Source organism: Gasterosteus aculeatus, chromosome 16 (genome assembly GCF_964276395.1).
Source record: "Gasterosteus aculeatus chromosome 16, fGasAcu3.hap1.1, whole genome shotgun sequence".
Lineage (NCBI taxonomy): Eukaryota > Metazoa > Chordata > Actinopteri > Perciformes > Gasterosteidae > Gasterosteus > Gasterosteus aculeatus.
The window spans coordinates 838,502-862,717 of record NC_135704.1 but is presented as its reverse complement, the minus strand read 5'-3'; the positions used below and the strand labels follow the sequence as shown (position 1 = coordinate 862,717).

At 41.1% G+C, this 24,216-nt stretch overlaps 2 protein-coding genes across 3 annotated transcripts; one reads left to right on the top strand and one right to left on the bottom strand.

Moving 5' to 3' along the window:
* Positions 1-817: 817 nt before the first annotated feature.
* Positions 818-9,567, bottom strand: marco (macrophage receptor with collagenous structure). Of its 2 annotated transcripts, XM_040201771.2 has the most exons (11): positions 9,348-9,567; positions 8,196-8,294; positions 7,894-8,048; positions 7,173-7,290; positions 6,911-6,973; positions 5,801-5,881; positions 4,955-5,041; positions 4,443-4,469; positions 3,365-3,424; positions 3,090-3,254; positions 818-2,030 (listed from the first exon to the last, which is right to left on the bottom strand). In XM_040201771.2, exons 1-11 carry the CDS (start codon positions 9,454-9,456, stop codon positions 1,900-1,902), a joined length of 1,095 nt encoding a protein of 364 aa, XP_040057705.2. In that variant the 5' UTR covers positions 9,457-9,567; the 3' UTR covers positions 818-1,899. The 2 variants fall into 2 exon arrangements, with proteins under 2 accessions (XP_040057705.2, XP_040057706.2); XM_040201772.2 differs by lacking the exon at positions 4,443-4,469.
* Positions 9,568-19,316: 9,749 nt separating this feature from the next.
* On the top strand, positions 19,317-23,586 carry LOC120834504 (homeobox protein engrailed-1-B). Its single transcript, XM_040202538.2, has 2 exons — positions 19,317-20,169; positions 21,684-23,586. The coding sequence occupies exons 1-2, from the start codon at positions 19,638-19,640 to the stop codon at positions 22,004-22,006; spliced, it is 855 nt and encodes a 284-aa protein (XP_040058472.1). The 5' UTR covers positions 19,317-19,637; the 3' UTR covers positions 22,007-23,586.
* Positions 23,587-24,216: the final 630 nt, after the last annotated feature.

The following is a 24,216-nucleotide window of genomic DNA, read 5'->3' as shown; positions in this document are numbered from 1 at the left end:
CAGCAGAAGCAGAGGGCAGCTGGCAGTCAGAGACATAGACAGAGACGTCGGAACCAATTTATAATTACGTGCAGGACTTCGCTCGGCTGCGGTGTAAATTTGGATGGACTATTTTAGCTTTTCCTATATATATTTTAATCATTCTATTAAAATAAATAATGTTTTATTAGTATTTTCGCCCCTGTCTCCTCTTGGGTCTTTGTTCCACTGCTCTCCCCTAAACATGCAAATCTTGTTTTTAATTATTTATTTCGAGTTCCTAGGGCTCTTAGTACTTACCTTGTTGGCGACACAAACCTCGGCCGCTGACATATAGCGTGGATAACTCTGCCCCTTCTTGTTCTCTAGACCAGGGATTCCAAAGTGTGGTGCGGCCGCGCAAGACGAAAAATGTAATGGTGGTCTCTGTAATAATTAATCCTAAATATAATTGTTTTTTAAATAAGTGGGCAACACGTGACAGCAACAGTGAGGGCTGTCCGAGGACGAGTGATTTAAAAATGGACGGAGTTTGAACAAGTTGCGTTTGTCAAGAACTCGGACAGACAACCTGAAAACACGCACACACCTTGACCTAAAGGAATTTTACAAGATATGTTTGGTTAACTGGCTAATAAACTCAAGAATGTTAGAGGTGTGTTCTCCGTTAAAAGAAGGATAATGTTGTATATCGACTACATTTAGTTATATTGTTGTAGCAATACAAATGCTTTTTGGACCTCAGTGAACACTGTCTCTCTGTTGTTACTGTAGCGCATGCGCTGTAGGCATTGCAGAGTTCTATGGCTGAATAAAGTGAATGTTACGCAACACGTGGTCCGCCAATAAACAGTTTTTATTCCTGCTAATAACCCCAAATGCTCCTACCAGATGCACAACATGCTATATCAAAGGATTTCAAGTTTGCAGGTTCTCATCTGTTTGATGCTAAAAACAGCGACATAAGTGAGGAGCCGTTTGTGATGTTTGTGTACAACATGGTATTGGGAGCCAATCTCAGGTTGGTCACGGGTAGCGGTGTGTATTAGTGTGACAGGGAGTCTACATATGGGAGCACAAGTGCAATTGACACAGGTAATGATGCATGGGTGAGCTAGTCCAGACGCTGTGAATCAGGAAGCAAAGCGTATACAGTTGTGTTTTATAAAGTGTGAAAAACGAATGAACGGGAACTTCACCCAAAGAGACGAAAGACGTGGAATCTCTGTGTTAGCGAGTTAGGAACAGGATCTTCTCCTGCCGAGTGGCTTACGGAAAGCAGCTATAGATGCCGTTTACCTAATTGCAACCACCATTTTAAAAACCATTCTTCTTATGTTCATGAGGACTTTCATTGCCTTGCAGCAAACAAGGCAGTACACCAGTAAGTTCCCTTTGCTCTGGTTCCCATCTATCAGCTATTCCACAAAACAGCAGATTACAAAAGTATTTTATAATCGTTACAAAAAATGGTTTAATCTTTAAAAAAGCATGTGTGTTGTTGCATGATGAATGAAAAGTGATGGAACACGAAGGTCTAATGAGGAGGATGTGGATTAAAAAACACACTCTGACAAAGTCGCAACGCAGCCTCATTTGAGAAATATTAGTGGAGGAATTTCATGTAAAATTGTATTAGTATACTTTTGTGAATACAAAAGACTGTCATTTAGTCTAATGGCTTTAACTTAGAACAGAATGCACATTTTTGCTATGTTTTATGAATATGTAAGCTGTATCAAGCTGTAAAAATCAATTAGTAGAGGCACTGTTGTCTACTTATATTGTCGGTGAGCAGTGTTAATGTATGACGTGTGCATGTATATATATATATATTGATTTATGTGTGTATGTGTGTTTCTTATCTCCGCCAGTACAACAGTTGAAACACATTTTCTTGTTGGTCTTGTGTGTGTCAGTCTAGACACAGTACACTCCAGCATCCTCATTGTGATGGCAGTTGTTTACCCCAACCCCTCCATGCGCGCAGCTAAAGATGTCAGACTCTGTTCCTAAACATTTCAGGTCATCCAGCCAGATCCTCCCAGACCCTAAAAGGAGAGCCGTAAGAACAAAGCATACGGTCAGCCAGTGCTTTTTTATATTTAAGGGCAATAACAAAGGTTACATTTGACTGTGGTGCTAGGTGGGGGAAGTACTTTGATACTTTGTAAAAAAAGAATAATTGTAATATTATTAAATTAAATATTTACTGTTAAAAGTAAAATTGTACATATATTTTATTTATATATATAAATAAAAGATATGTATTTATATTTATTAATGTTAAACTTGGTCTGCATCCATTTAGTTCCATATAGTTTATTGAATGTCAAACACCATGACATACATGAGTTTATTGATCTGGGTGAAACAAATACAAGCATTTTTAACCAGTGCAGAACACTTTTAATAGCTTGCATACGCAGCCAGTGTTTTGGTTTAATGAGTGACCTTGTAAACTAGTCACTGCTTGCTTGCAGTGAAGAAAATGAACATGCTGCTGTCCTTGTAAAAGCCCTCAGTCATTTTAAAATAAATAAAAGGACTGAGGGACTGAATAAACACAGATGAGTATCTGTGTTTATTATCTACACCAACCAGTGACTGCTACTACGACAAACTGAAAGTCACACACCGGACGCTCTAAAACACTCCTGCGGCAATTATGCAGAACTTGAGTCAGGTGTTCCTTTCCTTCTACTTCATACACTACTTCCTTACTTCTCAGGATGACTGGGGAAAATGCTGCTTTTATTTCCAAAATGCATGCATTTTTATGACAACGCTGGCAGTAAAGGGGTCTATTATCGTTCTCAATAAATAACGTTTGGAAAAAGATTTCAGCTGTAAAGTTCAGCTGTTTAAACATGATTAAGTGTAGGTTATTGTTTACAGTATTTAATATTTTTAGTATTAATATTATCATCAGTTACAATTGTATAACTACCACTATTGAAACGTTTACTTTTTTATTTCATGCAGTGTTATTATTATTAGTAGCATTTTACTATTTCTACATCTGCTACTATTACTACAACTGCATTACAACTGCATCCGCTCTTCTCTGTTCATTTGACATGATGTGCGGTTGGCAGCGGATTTCTTACCCGGGCTGGCAGTGAAGGTCGAAAGGGCCCTTTGGAAGCCCAGCATCTTACAGATCACTTTTCCATCCAGAGTATCAAAGCTGTCATCACACACGGTGCCCCAGACGCCATTGTGCTTCACCTCTACTCGTCCTTGGGCTCTCCCCGGCACAAGACGCACTGTCACTGTGGGGATAAAAAGCTGTTTAAAGTTTTTTTTTATTGGCAGTAGCTTCAAGCATCAAGATATATCTTGTTTTCAACATTGCTCTCAGGCCAGTCACGTGTGAAATTACCCTCTGGTGAACTTCCTTGGTCCCCCTTGTCTCCTTTTGGACCTTGTGGTCCGAGACTACCTGTGAAGAAAACATTTTCAAATTAATCTTCCAACCAATCTGATGGTTTACTTGAACTGGTACACATTTAATGCATCCAGTATTGAACAACAGTATTGAACTGGCAACCAAACAAACTGGACTGTTACGTTATTTAGTGCAGTAGGTAACGGGAAGGCTCATTGTCCCCCCCAACCATCGGCCGGACCGTCCGCGTCCCCCTCATCCACCCCCCTTGGATGATTTGGGTCGCAGCTTGTCATTTAGTTGTGGTGGTGGGACATGCAGCCAGACCACTGCTTTAGGTGCATGTGTGAACTAATATGAAAACCACAGAGTGAAATACTGACCTTGGACCAGATGCTTACATTTTTGTAAAGATTCACCATTACAGCTGTTTACGCAAGACTAATGTATGCATAATGTGAGGTGACATTCCATGTCTCAAGAGCTCGTCCTCCTCAAGGGCCCTCCGCCCGGTGAGCACAGCACCCAACCCCGATGCTTAACCCCAACGGTCTACAGGGGGCTGCTCTATCTATTTTCTTTGGGGTGGAGGCTCGGCCACCAGACACTTGCTAGCGAGATTCTCTCCTGGGTCTGGCTCCAGGAAGCTGCCGCAGTTTCCCTGGTCCGGGTGAGGTTGCTAAACGCTAGGGGTAGCCTGCTCTCAGTCTGGAATCTCCCCATAGACCTCTTTGCTTGGGAAACGCTACCATACCGGCTGATGCCCTGGACAACATAGCTCACAGAGTCACTGGGCCGCCACGCCAAGCTGACAATTCTTGGAGGAGCAAATGAGTGACTTCATTAAAGTTGTTAAAGTTAATGATTTTCAAAATAAAGGAAAAATATATAGTTATCCATTATTTTTCTAATCCGGACTTCCTTTTCAAATGTAATCATAAAAATTATAAAGTTACATCCCTTACTTTTTATTTAATCTCTTCCTAATTCTTCTAAAACGTTGTATGCCTGGTCTGAAGTCTACTGTATGTTGTGCCCATCATTGCTTTATGTTACTTTAGTACTCACTCACCTTCAGTTCCAGGCGGTCCAGCTAAACCTGAAGACCACAAAATAATATCGCTGATAAATACAGTACAAATACAAATAAGTAGAATGAATCCACAATTTTCTTTTGAATCAATGGACGTAATGTGTGTGTTGCAGCAGTTAAGTCAGTGCCAACTGACCCTCTATTAAAAACAACAACAACCATAGATTAACAACACATGATACTCAGTGTGTGCACTTTAATTAAATCACTGCAGCTTTGAAGCAAAAATATCCATAGACACAGTTTCGCTCTAAAGCACCCAGACTTACAATTCCTTTTCAAAAAGACAAACTTTACAAATTAGTACCACTAAAAATTTTTAAGAGTAAATATCTAATTACGCAATGTCAAAACCTGATTCATCCATCCGTTGAGAATGTCAATTATTATTGCATTTTCTTCCCTTGTTCCACATGGAGATCAACAGTTGTTGGACCATGTAGAATGAAACGTGGTCCTATGAACTCTTTAACCACTATCCAGACTCTTACCTTGACCCCCGGGTTCTCCCTTCTCTCCTTTTGCAGCGGGTCCTTGATTCCCAGGGGGCCCTGGGGGCCCAGGCGAACCCTTTGGTCCTGCACACAGAAACACACCGAATTATCAACTACCCTTTTTTTGACAACCATTAACAAATTATACCCATAACTTTAAGGAGGAAGAGAAACTGAATTTCATAGCTGCAATCTGCTCATACGTTTTTTCTTTTTTATTGAGGAACTGAGCCACTGTAATGTCATTTTTTCCTTCAACTCTGCCTGCTTGTTGTTTGCAAGTCAAAATGTTACATTTCTGTTTGAAGAACCTCTCGGTAAACATATAGACTGCCATGCAGCATCTCACACACCAATCTTTCTCTCGCATCGCTATCTTTATTCACTGGTTCGGCTTTTACCAAAGAAATTTGCTGATGATGACAATAAGAACAAAATAATTCCAATATAGGCAATAAATGTGACTGTTAACATGAGGATGTATATAAAATGTATATTTAATCATTTGTTAATTTGCACAAAACACAAAGCACAGCTGAGGTGATAAGAATCTCATTAGTTTTGCAAGTATGCGGTAGTGAACCAAAATGACACCAGGGTCCACGTGACTTGCTTGGCCTGAATTGGACAAATATTTTAAAGGTTTTGTCACATCTTGAGTCCAGCTTGGTCTACATGATATGCTCATTTTTATTTGTGAACTTGGTACTATATATTGTCTCTCTCTATACTTTGAATGGGAAACCTTGTACTGAAGGCCGCTTTGGGACTTAAGTTTCTTCTTAATAATAACGACCAGTGCAATATTCTGCAGATAATCATAATAAAACCGACCAACTTCACCTGCAACTCCTCGTTCCCCAGGTTCTCCTTTGAGACCCATTTCACCCTTCAATCCTTGAGGGCCAGCAACACCAGTGTCACCTAGAAGGAAGAATACAGATATGTGTACGATATGTGTGGAAGGACCACTGAAGCGTGCTGCATAATGCAAACAAACAGTGACAAATAGTCTCTATGGAGTCAAATCCAGGTCATAAGTTTTGTTCATTTGAAAAACAAAAGAACCTGAACCTGAAAGTTTTGGTTAAAAAATTTAAAAATACAACAATGCATTCAAAATAAAAAGAAGTGTACAAAAAGTATTTTGGGGATGAATATAGTTTTGACTTAACAAATAAGCTAAGAGTCAAGAGTAAGACATTTCGGGCTTAATATTGAATTGATAAGTGTGGTTGAAAGAAGTACACATATAGTTGTGCAATAATTAAGCAATAAGATCCGGGAGGCTGGACTTTGTCACATTATTGAGGCTCCTCTGGTTCCGAGAGGAGGAAAAGTTGGCGGGCGGCTTCTTGAAGACTCTCAAACACTGTTTGGTTATTATGGGCTGAGCCGAGTCATCTGTCACTTTATCCAGCCTTTTTAAGCGCTTCTCTAAAACCATTTGAAATGGTTTGTAAAAACAATGCCATGTTAAAATGAGTGCTAACGGTTAGCTGAGCCAACGACATGTGCAAGGCAGAAGTAGTCGGCCAGGAGCGATCAACCTCCTGTGACAAATCCAGCTTTAGACAGATGTTAGGACCTCCCACCTCATTAGCATGAAGACACATAAATGAATGAATGAATGTAGGTGAACAGACATGTAGAAATAAATATATGATGTGTATTTGTTTTATTAAGTTATTTATATAAGCATTTTATGTATTTAATCTTTTATTTATTTCAACAGTTATTCAGCATTTTATTTGTCTATACATGTATACATTTACTTAAACATTGACCTATTTATTTCTTTATACATTTATTTTTTTAGACTAAATCATGTTCTTTCTTCCGTAGTTCCAGTTATTAGAGCATAAGAAAATTGTTGGGCGCTAAATTTTGCGACACATGTTAGTACATTAACTTCAACTTGAGCTCAAATGAACTGCCCTCTTCTTGACTCACCTTTAAACCCCCTCTGTCCTGGTGTGCCTGTTTGCCCATCTGTACCAGGAATACCAGGAGGTCCTGAAGATACACAAAATAATGGCTAGGATGGATTAACTTTGCCCTTTGCAGGTTTAACCTCAACAGTTTGTCTTAAACCTAAAACCCACCCTCGATATGCTAACAACCAGTGAATGCTTTTTGTGATGAATGCAAATTTTCCTTACGTGTGACTTTAAGTATACACACACACACATAGAAACACAGGTGTATGTCCTACCTGATACGAGACTGATGTTCGTCAGTTGGCCTTCCAGTTTGTGTGTGCTGGTATTAAGAATGTGTATGTCAGCCTGCAGCCTGCCCAACAGACCTACGTCTCCAAACAGACTATTGACCTATTGTTGCAGCAAACAACACAGGAACAGAAACAAATGTTATGCCTTGCATTGGTTACAGAAATTCTTACCTTCTTACAATTTAATGCATGGACTGTTTGCTAGCTGATAACCAGCTCGCAATTATTGTTCATGTGGTCAACAGCATAAAACGCATGCTATTCAAAACAGTGTTTAAAATACTGATGGCCAAATTGAGCAGAAAAGATATTAGAGGGCAGGTTGTCTGAAAATAGATCATTAAAGGGCGTTCCCGTCCACCAATTGGGCCATAGGCAGTCCTGATGACGAATCGACATCGCTCTGTAAAAGCTGTTTCTGTTGGGATGCGTTCTTTGCCACTTGCAAAATATAACAGCCTGGGATTCTCTGTACTAGCTGGGCTTGCCGTTTTGTTCCCTTATTCCAGTCTATATGCTAAGCTAACCAAACTGTCCAACTCTTGTTAACACAACTGTTGTTAACACACACATGAGACTGATATGGTTCTTCATATCTAACTTGCAGAAGAGAGATGTTGAAGTGACTTTAACATAACTGAACTCAAGGTACATAAAAAAGTAAAAAGTTCAGTAAAATGTTACATATAAACATCAGGAGGACCTGGCTCTTCAGGGCCTGCAGATGGCCCTTCAGCGTCTTGGTTTCTTGACTGTTGTTGAAGACGAGAGTTTGAATGTGGTCATCACCCAGAGGGAGGGGGTTGGATATCAGCTTATTGAATTTGGGATTAGACAATGAAGTCTGCATCGTGATAACTGGCACAGAAAGGAAAAAGTCAACCAGCATGTTTCATTCAAATCCATAATACAAAATGTCATTGAAATAATCTTGGTCCACTTCAGCATATCACATTAAAATATAAAAATAAGATTACAAATAACACTATCTGTAAGTGGTCATACCTTTATACATGAGAAAGGCAATAAGGGCCGACTGCAAGATGATGACAACAACAATCACATTAAAACACCAGCGTCTTGTGGGCTTTGCCGGCTTCACATCTGAAACACATACATGAAACTGTATTTAACACACCACAATGGGATGGGTCCTGGATGTAGACTGGTCCAGATCCATTCACAGCACGGTACGTGAGTACCAATGTTTTAAAGTGGATGCAGGCAGCCACTAGTAGCCAGTGAAGAGAGCGGAGGAGTGGCGTACACCAAAATATTCTTTGTTCTGTAGAAACATGAGTGACTCTGAAAGAGAATCCGCTCCCTGTGAGCATATAAAACTCTTTCAAAGCAAACAAAAAGCAACAATTCTTAGATTCAGTTAATTCTACATCAAAACATTGCTATGAAATTAATATTCTATTCATGCCAATTGATCCTAAATGTTACACAGTTTCACTTCACGGAAAGATCTGAACAGACCTATGTAGCATTCATGTTGAAATATCAAAACCTGACTAATGACATAAAACTATTGACCTGTTCCATTTGTTTGGCTCTAATAAAGCCCCTGGACACTATTTGTCAAGCACCCTATGCCATGCTAAATATGTGGGTTTTAAGCCGCTAGTGGAACTAAAACAGTGTTGGACTAATAAAAATATCTGCTGTGACAAAGAGAAGCTTGCTGAGTGCTGCACTGCACTGCAGTATGAGTTAAGAAAGCTAAGAAGGTGGAATCGGAATTTAAACGCACTTGGTGTCAGTCATTACTTTCTCTGTATAGATTGAGACGACATTTTTTTATGTTAAAAACATTTGGAAACCTTGTCTTACTTTGCCAGTAAAGTATCCATAAAACTGTTCAGTGTGACTTGTTTATACCAAAACAGTTTGTCCCGTGACAAAGACCGTGTGCTTTACTTTTTCACTCAGATAAGTTGCCATAACATGGATGGAAGTTACAACCTCCGGTTACCAACGATCCGTTATCTATCAGGTACTAACTACACTCAGGGCTGCAGCAAAATGAGTTGCCCATGTAGTTAGTCTGTTCATTCCGTGTTCTTTGAAATACAATTCTATGAATCTCGTTACCATGGTTTCCCTCACGGGTGGTAATAGCTATAATCAATCTATTGGTTTTAAATGACTCACCGTCAGACTGGAAGCTGAAGAGATCAGTGGTGCTGAGTGACATGCCAAACAGAGGGTTACTCCTGGTGTATGGGACTCCATCCCCTGTCTGATCCACTGATGATTCCATGCTCTCTATAATCAAGAATAAACTTCACTTCCTGCTTCAACAACTCATATAACACAAAGTACATGATGTCGTAAAAACAGTTCTGCCGAGATTGCAACACAAACGGACTCACATAGATTGAAGTAGAAGACGGAACGATAACTTATTTGCAGCTGAGGTGGCAAAAATTCAGCAGCACACAGTCAAATAAAATGAGGAAGTTACTCAATGTCAAAGTGCAAGAAAGCCTTGCAAAACATATATTGTTCATCACTAAATGTGTCAAAGTTTGGGTTTATTTCGTGTCTTGTTTTGTATTTTCCTGCTTCTCGTGTCCCTGGGTTGACTTCACTTCTTTTCACTTCATGTTTTTTTTCCTTCATTTCTGCCGTGTACCTGATTTTTTTATGCTGTGTCTGTGGGGTTTGAACCTCTTTGAAAAAGGAACGTCTCTCTCCCGGCCCGCCAGGGGACAAGAACCCAAGAATATTGAACAGTTTAAAGATTAAAAATGAGAAAAAAAAAATTGAATAACTAACAGAAGCAATACAATTACAAAATGCAATATCGTCCAGTCTCAGATAACCATCAATATTGGTTCACATTAGGCTTTTCTCTGCCTCTCAGCTTTTCCAATCTTGCGAGGGTGTCCCTTGTGCTGCTGTCGTATGCGATTGGGTGCAAATTCAAACCCAGCTCCTCCTTCTTGCTTTGAAAAAATATATTTTCTTTTTTCCCAAAATCACAAATTACAAATTTGCCTCAGAGGGCTTTACAGTCTGTAGACATGCGACATCCTCTGTCCCGAAACCCTCCGATCGGCACAGGAAAACCTCCCCCAAAAATGAAAAACCCCTCCATGGGGAAAGAAAAGGGAAGAAACCTTAGGGAGAACGTCAGAGGAGGGATCCCTCTCCCGGGATGGACAAACTACAATGGATGTTATGTCTACAGAATAAACAATGTAAAAGATGTACAATACATTCAATTCCTATCATAGAAATGATTCAAGTAATTGTGAGTAGTAAGTCAGACGCACGGCAAGACCACTGCAGGGGCAACCACCATCAGATAGAACCACCATCACATAGAACCACCATCAGATAGAACCACCATCCACAGAAGCCTGTGGGGAGGGAGAGCACAATACTTTAGGACAGGGTAATGTTGGTTTATGATCACAGTAACAGTAATACGATTAATATTAAAAAATAATAATAATAATGATGATAGCAGGGCACTCTCTCTCCATCTGATGGCTGAATCTGAAATCCCTCACTGACCAATCCCTATTGACTAAATATTACAATCCATTAGAGACAGTGCAGAATATACAGATAGGGAAATATTCAAATTTAATCTAGGTTAAATGAGGAGACTGGTAAATAATTAAATTGTCTGACCTCTTCACAGACAAGAAATGTCCACCCTGAATTACGCTTAACACAACAGGTTAACAGGTCAACAGCTCGACGCCAGGCCCCGACCCCGCCAGTACCGGCCCCGAGACTCATGACTCCGACGCCTCCAGTCCCCGCCAGGCCGACCCCCGGAGCCCTCCCGGCCAACTGAGCGTCCGCCAAGTCAACCCCCGGAAGCTCCCCGGCCGTCTGGCCGCCCGCCAGAGTTTCCCGGGCGGTCTGACCAACGTCTCTGGTTTCCCTCCCTCCTGCCCCTTGTCCGCCCTCTGCCAGTCTGGGGCCGTCTGGAATTCGGCCCTTGAGGGGGGAGTACTGTCACGGTGTGGTTTTATTTCCTGTCTTATTTTGTAGTTTTATGCCACTTGTCTCCCTGGGTAACTTCACTTCCTGCCTTGTCCTGTCAGCCCCTGTGATTGTCTGATTGTTTCCACCTGTGTCCAATCACCTGCACCTCCGTAGTGTATTTAAGCTGTGTGTGTCTCTTGTCACTGGTCGCCTCATTGTCTATTGTCCTGGATATTCCTAGTTCCTGCCTGCCTTTATGCCCCGGTTCCTGTGTGTGTTTTTGCCTGTTGGCCCTTTTTGTTTTTTTTGCCTTTTGACTATTAAAGTCTTTTTGTTTTCTCGATCTGCGTTTGAGTCCTGCCTTCCCCGCATCCCTGACACTATTGTTGCAATGCTATTGTTAGGGATTTAAGTAAAAGTGCACACCTACTGATAGAAATTGTAATACAATTAGAAATCTTTAGTCTAGAATTGTAGTTTGTGTGATGTTAGATATTAGTTATTACATTACCATGTTAGATGAAGTTGCTAATGCTAATTGCCGTCCTTTATGGATTCATCCTAATTTTCTCCCCAAAGAGGGTATTTTGGGAGTTTTTTTCTCCTGTCAGGTAGTAGATAAGCAACTGAATGCAAGGCAGTCGAGTGAGGCAAATGTCTTGAGTATTGGACCACATGAACTGTATTAAACCTTGTGATGTTTCTCGTTTGTGGAACCAGCTTTCACTTTCAGTCCGGGGGTCACCTCTTTTAAGATAAAGCTTAAAACTTTCCTCTTTGATATCGCTTATAGTAAGGGCTGGCTCAGATTAGCCCGGACCAGCCCTTAGTTAAGCTGCTATAGGCTTAGACTGCTGGGGGACTTCTTAGGACTTCAGTTAGACTTCAAGAATGTCTTGGAGACATCAAAATTTGACCGGCAACTTCCTGATGCTAAACTCAGAAAAAACGGAAGTTATCCTGACCAGGATATGACCTTCAACTCGCATATAAAGAAGACTTCAAGGACTGCCTATTTTCACCTACGTAACATATCAAAAATCAGGAACTTCCTGTCTCAAAGTGATGCAGAAAAATTAGTTCATGCGTTTGTCACTTCCAGACTGGACTACTGTAATTCTCTGTTATCAGGCTGCTCTTATAAATCTCTTAAGCCTCTCCAGTTGATTCAGAATGCTGCAGCACGTGTATTAACAAGAACTAAGAAAACTGGAGTTCTCTTTGACAAGGATATGTCATTTAACTCTCATACAAAGAAGACTTCAAGGACTGCCATTTTTCATCTATCGAATATATCGAAAATCAGGAGCTTCCTGTCTCAATGTGCATCATATTACTCCTGTATTAACTTCTCTGCACTGGCTCCCTGTTAAATCAAGAATAGATTTTAAGGTACTTCTTCTCACCTACAAGGCACTTGCTGTTGAGGCACAGTTGTATCTTAAAGAGCTTATAACACCTTATTGCCCTACAAGGCAACTGCGCTCCATAGATGCTGGGTTACTTGTTGTTCCTATGGTTTTAAAAAGTAGGCTGGGGACCAGAGGCTTCAGTTATCAAGCTCCTCTTTTGTGGAACCAGGTTCCACTTTCAGTCCGGGGGGCAGATTCGGTCAGCTCTTTTAAAGTAAAACTTAAAACGTTCCTCTTTGATTCTGCCTATAGTTAGGGCTGGCTCAGGTTAGTCCGGACCAGCCCTTAGTTAAGCTGCTATAGACTTAGACTGCTGGGGGACTTATTAGGACACACCAAGCTCCTCTCTCACGCTCTCGTTCTACCATAATTCACGTTTTATTAATGCACATGACTAATTCAGCTTCTTTCCGGGAGTTTTTTTTGTGCTTTCCCCCCTATCAGGTCTCCGTAGATCGTGGTTCCTTCGGGATCCTGGTCCTGACACCTACCGTGGCCATGCTGACGCCTGCTGCGGCCATCATCATTATTATTTTAGATATTAATCATATTACTGTACTCATAAACCGACATTACCCTCTCCTTAAGTCTCTGTGCTCTCTCTCCCCACAGGCTTCTGTGGATGGTGGTTCTATCTGATGGTGGTTGTTCCTGCAGTGGTCCTGCTGTGCGCCTGGCTTACTACTCACAATTACTTGAATCATTTCTGTCATAGGAATTGCATGTATTATATGTTGTTCATTCTGTACACATGGCATCCATTGTAGTCTGTCCATCCCGGGAGTGGGATCCCTCCTCTGACGTTCTCCCTAAGGTTTCTTCCCTTTTTTCCCTCTTGGAAGGGTTTTTTCATTTTTTGGGGAGTTTTTCCTGTGCCGATGGTGGGTTTCGGGACAGAGGATGTTGTATGTGTACAGACTGTAAAGCCCTCTGAGGCAAATTTATAATTTGCGATTATGGGTTTGAGATTTTAAAAATCCTCAACAAATAGTTAATCAAACCAAAACGACATTCTGGTTCAATCAATTCATCGGTAGTAGATCTGGACTCTGGCTCCGCCCCTCAGCCGTACTCCTACAACATCTCCTTCTCCGTCATTGGGCCGCCCCTCCCCGCTCAGGATCCTACGGTGGCCCTGAAGTGCAAAACATAACGGCAAATAGGAACGCACAACGAAATACACTTCTTACGGAAAGGGCCTTATAGCAGATAGCAGACCCTTCTGATTGGACAGACGGACTGTCTGTCTTTTAACAGGAAATGATACAGGGCTCTCAAGTGTCACGCATTGAACGTGACAGTCACGCATTTCGGTCTCTTGTCACACACTCCCGCCACACATCCAATTCCTCACGCCAAGGAATCGGACTCCGGTCCCCGAGCCATGTCGGCTGTAGCGTCCGCGGCGTCCACCGGCGTCCACCGGCCGTAGCATCCGCGCCCCCCCCCCCCCCCCCATTTTATTAGTTATATTTAACACCTAAATAATTGAACAACAAAACGCCGGTAAAACAACGGTGAAACACTAGTAGGACACTTTTAAGACACTTGTAAAACATCGCCATCTCTCCACCACCACGTCGCTCGCCACCACCATTGCGTGCCTTCTCCACCCTGTCCACAAAGATGACTACCGACTATTCCGATGTGAATAGAATGCTACTCTCAGAACTCTCAGTCCAGGTCTAATGTGACTAATAAAGCTGCCTCCAGAAGAAATCTGTGCTCTTCGTGTCTCTGTCCTTTGTGTACAACTGAATGTGATTGGCTGCACATTCAAGCGTGGCTCCTCCCCATTCTTCTCTGCATTCCTCCTCGACTATAACTTGAAACCTCTCTTTCCCTCAAACTACCAACTTTCGAACACGTTCAATGAATATGCCTGTAGCTTAAAGTTTCATCGCGTAAACATTGTAATGATATGTGAAATATAACCCCCAACCACTAGATGGAGGCGCCGGTGGTTGGTGCATGGATAGAGGCTCTAGGATCAGGAGAGAAAAAGACAGATATACAACAAGAGTCCTATTACAGAAATCAAAGTACTTGCTCAACTAGTAAGTTGGGTCTTAGGTCAGTAACATTATATATAAGTAACAGATATATAATCTAATAGCTAGTACACTTTAATAATAACACATCTTAAATCAACACATTTTAACCATTATGTTAAACTCCTAAAATCTAAATATTTGCCTCGCAGGGCAGTCCTACATCACAATCCATAAAGGAAGGCTTCAGCGTCCTTCCCTTAGAACAGGGGTATTCAACTAAAATGTGAAGAGGTCCAGTTAGAGAAAGTTTCAAGAAGCAAAAGGTCCGGAAGATCATAATGTGACTACTTAGAGAAACAGACTGAAAAACTAATGAAACATAATCAGTGATTATGAAAAAAGTAAAATAGATATCAACAAGCTGTATTTTTGTTGGAATGCTGCCTCAGCATTTTTGTTCATAAACCTTTATTGTTGTGTTGTGCATTTGGGTTGAGGCCATTATCCAGACGTGACAATAGTAGTCCATGTTCCAGCTTATTCTTTACATGTTATTTAGCTGACACTTTTATCCAAAGCAACTTAGGTTGCATTTTCAACCCATGGCTTTTTACATTCTTGCTCAGGGAGCAATTAGGGGTTAAATGTCAACATGGAGAAGTCAGGGCTCAAACCACCAACCTTACGGTTCCTTAACCCCGGCGCACCCTCTCTACCCCGGCGGCACGTCTACACCCACATAAAACTAACAGTAGTCTGCATTTTTAGCAATTCTTTGATATTCATTTCAGCTTTTCTCACTTCTGTGTTTTCAACAATTAAAATAGATTTCAGCGTTTAGCTTTCAGCATTTCAACATATTTTCTGCAGGAAATACATTTTAAAATAGTTTAGCTCAGTGTTTCCTGTAAGTGTGCTTAAATTTACTTGAATTCATTTCGCTGTGTCATCCTGTAAATGGGTCAAAAGCCACGGAGAAGTGCAGTCGAGGTCCTTGTGTCACAATTGCTTTGCCATTCATAACAATACAGGAAGCTGGGTAGACTTACAGGAAGCTCATTCATTTCACCGGCGTTACTCTCATTGACCACCAGATGTCGCTGTGATGTCATTTTCTCTCACTGTTTGCTGTCAGGAGTATTTGGGGAACTAGGAGCTCACCGCTGAGTGTAATTTTAGAAGGTTTCATTCAGTTCCTTTTTATATTTGCCACCTGTTAATCATCGAGCATTTGTGGCTTTAATTTTGTAATTGTGATTCAAAAATGTTGCCCAAAGATATTTTATATTCAATGCTTAATTCATTTTTTAGAAAGTAAATCATGAAACCGCAGACTTCCTTTCTCCTGCTTACCCTGTGTCTCTTTATGTCTGACAAAGACGAAAACGGAAAGGGAGGCCACTTTCGGTAACTTAATATATATATATATATATATATATATATATATATATATATATATATATATATATATATATATATATATATATATATATATATATATATATATATATATAAATAAATATTCAGCAATAGCCACTCTACGCTACAAAGAACCAATATAATTGAGGATTCCTCCCTATGAAAACCCCGAGAGCCATTAAGAGCCGGATGATAACACAAAAAAACACTTTACTATATATTAGAATTGTAATTAATTTTATAGTGACCCAAATTGCCTACTGAATCAAGGAATGTCCCAAATGTATTGGTCATTACTTTTGTGAAAGTATAAGTTCCTTATAGACAATAGTATTTGTATGTTGAGGGGATGAGGAATGCTGCGGCCTTCGGTTTCACACTAAAAACTACCCCATTAAACCAAATAAAACAAGCCCTTAATGTTAATTATGTATTACGAATTACACCACTGAAGTTGTCTTTTCATGGAGTCCTCTCTGTGTTCCAAGCTGTACAGTGACTGTAGTGAAGCCTCCTCTGCAGCCCGCCCGTTGCATGCATTATTCTATCGGCCCGCTTTGCGCGCATCGTGATAAAGTGTTTGACGCAGTGATGGTGACAGAGGCTTTGAGTCGCTTTTATCCGGCAGCCAGGTGATGGAGGTCCGGCCGCTCATGTGGAATAGAGGGTAATTAAAACCGCAACAAAATGCGCCAGCAGTTTCTTTCTCCGAGGGCGAGATAAGAGCGCGCTTCTCTGGTGCTTGGACCGGAAAACAACACCGACCGACAATGGGGGGTTTACCCCAGAAGACGAGGTGTGTACATCAAACATGCAGGTGGCGCATTTTAACATAGGAGCTGTAGGCCTATTCGCCACTAAATAGCACACTGTGTTTGCGTGCTTTTTTTACGCTACAAATGTCCTCCGCACCAAAAATGCACTATTAGCGACATAAAATAACCATTTTGAAAGATGACTGGACGCTTCTGTTTGAGTCATTTCAGAACAGGGGCCAAATTTGGTTTTCAAAGAGTAACCTCAATCAATCCGCCTCTCCCACTGTGTCAGTACAGTTCAAAGTTAACTTAAAATATTAAAATATGATAAAATACAATTTGAATAACATATATATCAATAGATAGATAGATAATCGATTAGTCCCGCAGCGGGGAAGTTCACGGGATTATAGAGGTTACCCCCAGAGACATAGTTCAAAACAAGTAAAAAATATTGTAAATAAGCAGTAATAAAAGATTTTAAAAGATCATTATTATATATGGAGAACACACACAGTTAAGCAGCCTGACGGCAGCAAGAGGGGGGCGCCTGCCCACTTCTTCACTGGGGGGGCTGACAGCCAGGGCTCCGCATGTTGTGTGTTTATGTTTGTGCAAGGCTGATGCCACCAAACCCACTGTGCATGGAGAAGTTTGTTTACATTTCTGTGTGTTTTTTTGTAATTGTAGCCAAGTTTTCTTAATCTTTGGGTCGACTTGCAAATGTATCTTCAGAATCTGATTCTGTTACAACAAGATCAGGTTCCAATTCACTTGAACCTGGATACCCGTTATACCTCCTATGTTGAAGTGTCCCTGAGCAAGACACCCAACTCCTATTTGCTGCTAGGCAAAAAAAAATGTATGGGTTAAAAATGTGTGGTAAGTAATGTAAGCCAGGTGTAAGACCACTGTAGGAACAACCACCATCAGATGTAACCACCATCCACTAAAACCTGTGGGGAGGGAAAGCACGAAGAGTGTCAGTAATGTGGCTTTATGAGTACAGTAGTAGTAATGTGACCAATAATACTAAATGATAGCAGCAGCGGTTACAATCTCTGAACTTTTGTGTGCAAGATCCCGCTGGGACCTCATCAGTTATGATTGATTTTGGCTTAAAGCCCCCTAAATTATTTTCAGATTAGTTTAATCCATTTAGATGTGTAATGTTGTAATGTAAAATGGAGTTTTGTTACATTAAGCTTGTATTGCCATAAAATACATATTTTATGTGTATAGCAAAAGTCCATGAAACCAAACATTAGCAGCAGCAAACACACATCAAATATTCTGGGATGTTTACTTTTTGTTAGTTACTTCATGCTCAACGACAGCAGGCAACAAGCTAGCATGCTAATTAGCAAACAAACTCCAATAATGCTAGTTTGCTAGTTAGCACGTATCGTGTGGAAAGCACAAGTAAACAAAATAATGATTATAGTTCCAGGGGTGCTTCATTAAAAAATCACGTACTTAGAGTATATATATACTATATATATATATACTATATATATATAGTATATATATATATATATTAGAGTCTGTAGCCTTGTTGTTTCAGCCTGTTTATGTCACTCTGGTTCTGTATAAACTCTTCGTCTTGTGCTGCATCCGGTGACGCTCTGAACTTTACGCATGCGCGTTACACATGCGAGCAGTTTTGTATTTACAAGTAAATGTTTCAACCTACCTGAATTAAAACTTCATTACATTACATGTCCATTACTGTGCTATGAACGCACCTTGTTAAAAGCAGTCTATAGTTCGATATTTACAACGTTTTAAATGAAATATTAAACACGTTTTTTTCATTATTATTATTCCGACCATTTTATTAATTCATAGGAAGACAATATTTTCTCTATTTCAGCCTTACATTACAACAGAATAAATTAACAACAAATCAGCGTGTTGAAACATTGATGTTGGAACCACATTTTAGTTGGTAGACGTTCAGACCTTATTTCAACTATAGATTTAAACTGGACATCGTTTAGTGCCCACTGTGCTCAACCAAAGAAGGACTTAAGAAGTGCTTCGTTCAACAGCACGAGATGAGTGACCGAGTCCGCTCTGTCACTTTTCATAAAGTGCTTTTGATCAGTACCGTGTAGTTTAACTGAACACCCACTTATACGGTTTTACAATCTCAAAGTCCGGTTCCTGGTTCCGGAGGAGAAGTCCACCAGACGTCTGGAGGCAGGTCCACTGGCACCGTCCGATCAAGTCCCGGTTTAGTTCCCGGTATCCGTGTCATCACCGGCGGAAATAAGCAAGTTGTGCAAGCAGCAACAGGGCTGTGTGTGTGTGTGTGTGTGTGTGTGTGTGTGTGTGTGTGTGTGTGTGTGTGTGTGTGTGTGCGCGCGCGCGTGTAACTCGTCTCATGCTATCCCTCAGCTGACGACGCGTCGCGCCTGGAGCAGAAATGTAGTCTCTGGTTCGGACGGCTCGTGAGGGCTCCTCTCTTGACTTGGAGACGAGTATTATCATTGGACGTCGTCATCCGCTGTCCTTAAGTGTAGAAGTCGGTGATTGGCCCACTGCGCTTTGAACGTTACGCGCACCTCCGGTTGGTGTGTGATCATTTGAATGAGCGTGAGTATGTGCGCATGGTGATGTGATCTACGGACTGTGTGAGGATCTGACTGTAATACAGCGGTGGAAATCACCGGATGTGTGAGAGCAGCGCGCAGTAGCACCCAAAGCCAGTTGTGTAGTAAGTCACCGACCATGACGCGCCGGAGCGCCTTTACGCGAGCAAGATGTCATTAGTTACCAATTAAATACACCGAGCAGCGATATTTTGGAGGGAAATAACTATGTTTTAGTCGCTTTTGTTATATTTTGGATACAAAAAGGCCAGAAAGGGGGATTGGGAGAACAGGGGACGAGTTCTTCACAAAAGAAGCGATGGAGGAGCAGCAGAACACCACAGACGGCAGCGAGGGGGAGAGCGTGTCCCCGTCTCCCGGCCTGCCTTCGCCTCCCATCCGGCCCCTGCAGGTCGCCCAGCAGGCCCACAGAACTACCAACTTTTTCATCGACAACATATTGCGGCCTGACTTTGGCCGCAAGAAGGAGCACGGCGGCCTGGGCCCGCAGGCCTCAGGCCGGGAACGGGTGCACCCGGCGGTCAGCAGGCCGAGCCTTCCCGGGACGCCGTGCCAGGACTCGAACTGCAGCAGCGACAGCACTTCGTCCTCCGCCTCCTCGGCCTCTTTGGCGAGTCCCAAACAGAGTAACGGCTGCGCCGGAGGCGCCGTCTCCACCGGGAACAGCGGCGTGAAAGCCGAGGACAGAACTGGCGCCGGGGCCGGGGGGGAGAACACGTCCTCCTCGCTGGTGGTGCTGAAGGGAACCGGGGCGTCCACGCCGGAGAGCCAGCCCTTGCTCTGGCCCGCCTGGGTGTACTGCACCCGGTACTCGGACAGGCCCTCATCTGGTAAGGCAATAGTTTCACGAAGAAAATCTCCTCGAAGCCCGCAATCGTGTTTCAGAATGTACACACAAACAGATACATCACACGTGTAGCAATATTATGTTTACACGATTTCAAGATTTTTCTTTTAATAAAAATACACGATCAAAATAATATTTTAAATGATTGTAATCCAAACAGTTCTCAGTTATTGTAAGTCGCTTTGGATAAAATGTAATGTAATCTCATTTTAAATATACTATATCTTCATAACCTAATGTTACGTTATATATATGTATATATCCTACAGCATGTGTTTTAAATAAAAAACAAGCTTTTCATATGTTGTTTTTATCGATATTCGTGTTTATACGAATAATTTATTTCACTATAACAATCCACATTGGATTTTGTTGGCAATATATTTATATGTATATATATTCTGTTTTGTATCGTATTGGACCGAGTCTCCGTTTCTAACGGAAGATTTTATCTAAATACTGAAAACGCGGATTCCTTAGCGTGCCTGCTGTTTAAACATTTACATTTGTTTCAATAACAAGTTCTACGGCTTTTCTATCTTCTTTGTTAATTTCTATCTTATTTTAGTTAATTATTTTTTTATCTAATATTTTTAAATTCCATTTCTAGTGCATCGTTCTATTTAACTCACAATCAAAGCAAAAAGAACGGGGAACTTGCTCTAGATGGGATTTATATGTTTTAAATAGAGACAAAAGAGCATCTTGAGATTTTGGACATGAAGCTGCAGGCTGAGTCAAATTGTGTCTTTCAGGTGTCTGATTTATTGAATAAGTCCACTGTCTTTTAGACTCAATCTGCATTGTTGTATTTCGATGTTGAGGATCAGGGTTGAACAGATGTGAGCTACGAGCGGTGACGTGGGAGCGACAACAGACGTTTTACACCGATATGAAGTCACTCGTGTCGTTGATCGGCTGCTGTGGGACATGTGAGCGACCAGTGAATCACGGTGCAATAAATCTAAACAGAATTAGCCGTTAACGGTGTCGATCCGGCCTCCCGCCGTCACTACAAGAGACATTTTCTAGTTTCCCACAAACACAAACACTGCATGTATGAAACGTATTCATTATTTTGAACTTTGTTTAATTGCTGGTTTTATCCTGCACATTTATTATTTTATATTCTGTGTGTGTAATATATAATTAAAAGTATTACGTGTCTAAATGATGAAGTTTGGGCTCCTGTATCCATTGTATATATGTAATTAAAACGACAATCACACACATGTGAATGGGTTATTAATTGAATACAAATAGTGCCCTGATTTGATTTGTGCTTTTACCAATTAGAAAAATAAGAATAATATGTATCCTTTTTATACGTATCTGTAGTATCCTCATTAATGTTCTTTTCTCATATTTATTGTCACAATCAACATGTTTAGTCCTTTGCAAACAAGCTGATATTGACGTGTTTTTCTTCTCAATCATTGTTCATTATGCGCCGAATATTTATGTCCCCGCTCCCCTGTCCTTTCGTCCCTACTGCAGGCCCAAGGACACGGAAACTGAAAAAGTCAAAGAGCGGCAAAGAGGACAAGAGGCCGCGCACGGCCTTCACGGCCGAGCAGCTGCAGAGACTGAAGACGGAGTTCCAGGTGAACCGCTACATCACGGAGCAGCGGCGCCAGGCTCTGGCCCAGGAGCTCAGCCTCAACGAGTCCCAGATCAAAATCTGGTTCCAGAACAAGAGGGCCAAGATCAAAAAGGCCAGCGGCTTCAAGAACGGTCTGGCGCTGCAGTTGATGGCGCAGGGACTGTACAACCACTCCACCACCACCATCCAGGAGGACAAGGAGGAGGACAGCGACTGAGGACTCTCCTCACACCCTGTACAGTGTAAATGAATGCAGTACGTCTAATTTAATAATCCATTTTGATGACAAGGACTTCTTCATCCTCCTCTTCCAATGGGACTATCCAGCAGACTCTTCAGACTGACCTGCCACCGCAAAACCAAAGAGATTTTATTGTAAAAAAAAGAGCTTGGACACTTTCTGGAACAGTAGAAAAGGCGCTTGTTGCAGCTGCTGCTGCGGCCTCGCACACGCACGATCCGAATACCGAGACCAGCCACCAGGCATTGAGTGCACTGGTCATCACGTTCAGCTTTTCTTGTTTTTCCTCTACAAACTGGACCAATGGCAGTACATTTACACACTTAAAGTTTCAAAAAGAAACATCACAGGAAGGGGGGTAAACATGCTTTAAAATATGTTGTCGACACGAGAAACACACGTAAACCCCCCGGTTTATTAAAGGGATATTGGAAAAATACTATTAAGTCGTGGTCTTAGACTATTGTTATTGTGCCCTTTTTAATGGGCATTTAAACAAGAGGGAGTTTATGTAGAATTAAAAATGTATATGCACTTCCTCTTGCTGATTCCATTTTAGATATCAAAATATTTCAATGTGACAATTTATGGGCCAAATTAAATAAATTATAAATAACGATTCCGATCATACAAAATATGAATAAATAATTAAATGGTGCAAAATCCCAATTTTAGGGGGGAAATTATATCATAGCCGCAGTATCTCTATAATCCTTTGAACCATATACACTTCTTTCTGTCTATTTTTTTGCTGTAAAAAAGACATAAAACATTTCCAATAATTCATATTGAACCTAACTCTATTCCAACAAAATCCTGATATTTTTTATTTTACAGTGACTATTAATCTGCCCTCATGTCGTTATCATTCTCTTTTAATTCTTCTGTTTGTAGCCATCATTTAGTTTGGATAAAACCCTTGTGGAACAGTTCATACAGAGGGTCTACATGGTGTATCCTGTATGTCCACCTAATCACAAATGGACTATTTTCCCCTCTGTGTAAATTTCCTGGTGTGGCCTTTATTTTGACAGGTAAAGACATTTGGAATACAAAGTATGTTTGAAGAGGAGGATATAGTATGTATTTAAACCATGTTTCCAAATAAACACTTTTATATTGGAAAAGGACCCCCAAAAAACCCTCAGGAACACAGTGAGCCATTTTATTTTCTGGTGAGTGTCAGAGAATATTTAATTAAGAAATTGAAGTGTGTTTTTGTGTGTGTGGGGCGGGAGGTGGAGGGCTGCAGCTCATTGGTTCAAGTGAGTGGGACAACTGAATCCATATTCATAAGTCTTTGGAAGGAGGGGAATTTACACTGCGAGACGCACCGCTATCAGCACTGTTAAGTGTTACAGAGCATGAAATTGCCTCTCCGTCTCTGTGTTCACTCATTTCATCAGCAAGCCTTTGTAGGCCTGAAACAAAAGTATAGAGGTGTTATAGAGAAAGAACCATGTGTTTGTTTGTGAGACGTTCAACAGCAGCTTGGCACGATCAGGACCTGGAATCACACCTTACTGCATTAAATAAATAAAGCAGCTTACACTTGGGCCTTTGTTTTGAATACAATTTTATATTTGAAAGTTTACACTATAAATATAATCTAAAAATAGTTTTTTTTTGCCAAGAAGAAACCCATGTTTCTTGAAAAAGATAGATTGAAGCAATTGCTAGGCTTTTTGTGCAGAAACTGACATGTGTTTATTAATAATAGTTCTCAAAAGTGATGACAAGCAACAACCCCCTGGCCAGATAACCCATTATCTTCTTATTGTTGATGTATCTGCTGTTCTACCTATTGTCCTCTTACTCGGCTAAATTACAGGAGGAGGCTTTGCATCTGTACGGTCAGAGAGAGAGGGGGAGGCGTTTTAGGTAGATATGGAGATAAAGTCCAGCTTTGTCAAGCAGCTGAGTGTCTCAGACGGTAAACTGAGAGCTGTGTTGCTGCTGCGGACAGCGGTCCACTGTGTAATTATTTTAATACCAAAAGACTTATCGAGTAAGCATCTTCCTGATGAAACCTGTCCACTTCCTCTGGCCTGGAGCTCATCTGTCAAGCAGAGCCTCATACTTCCGTCATGGGAAGAGTTTGTCTCATCTGTAATCACTCTGGAGCCAGGCGAAAGAAAGCATAACCCCTTCTTTAAAAAGGAAAGAAAACCGAGGGGAACCGTGTG

Coding starts and splice junctions, on each gene's coding strand:
- LOC120834504 (XM_040202538.2), top strand. CDS start 19,638: ATGGAGGAGCAGCAGAACACCACAGACGGCAGCGAGGGGGAGAGCGTG. Junction 20,170..21,683: donor CTCGGACAGGCCCTCATCTG/GTAAGGCAATAG, acceptor TCCCTACTGCAG/GCCCAAGGACACGGAAACTG.
- marco (XM_040201771.2), bottom strand. CDS start 9,456: ATGGAATCATCAGTGGATCAGACAGGGGATGGAGTCCCATACACCAGG. Junction 5,042..5,800: donor TGGGGAACGAGGAGTTGCAG/GTGAAGTTGGTC, acceptor TTCTGTGTGCAG/GACCAAAGGGTTCGCCTGGG. Junction 3,255..3,364: donor CCAAGGAAGTTCACCAGAGG/GTAATTTCACAC, acceptor TTATCCCCACAG/TGACAGTGCGTCTTGTGCCG.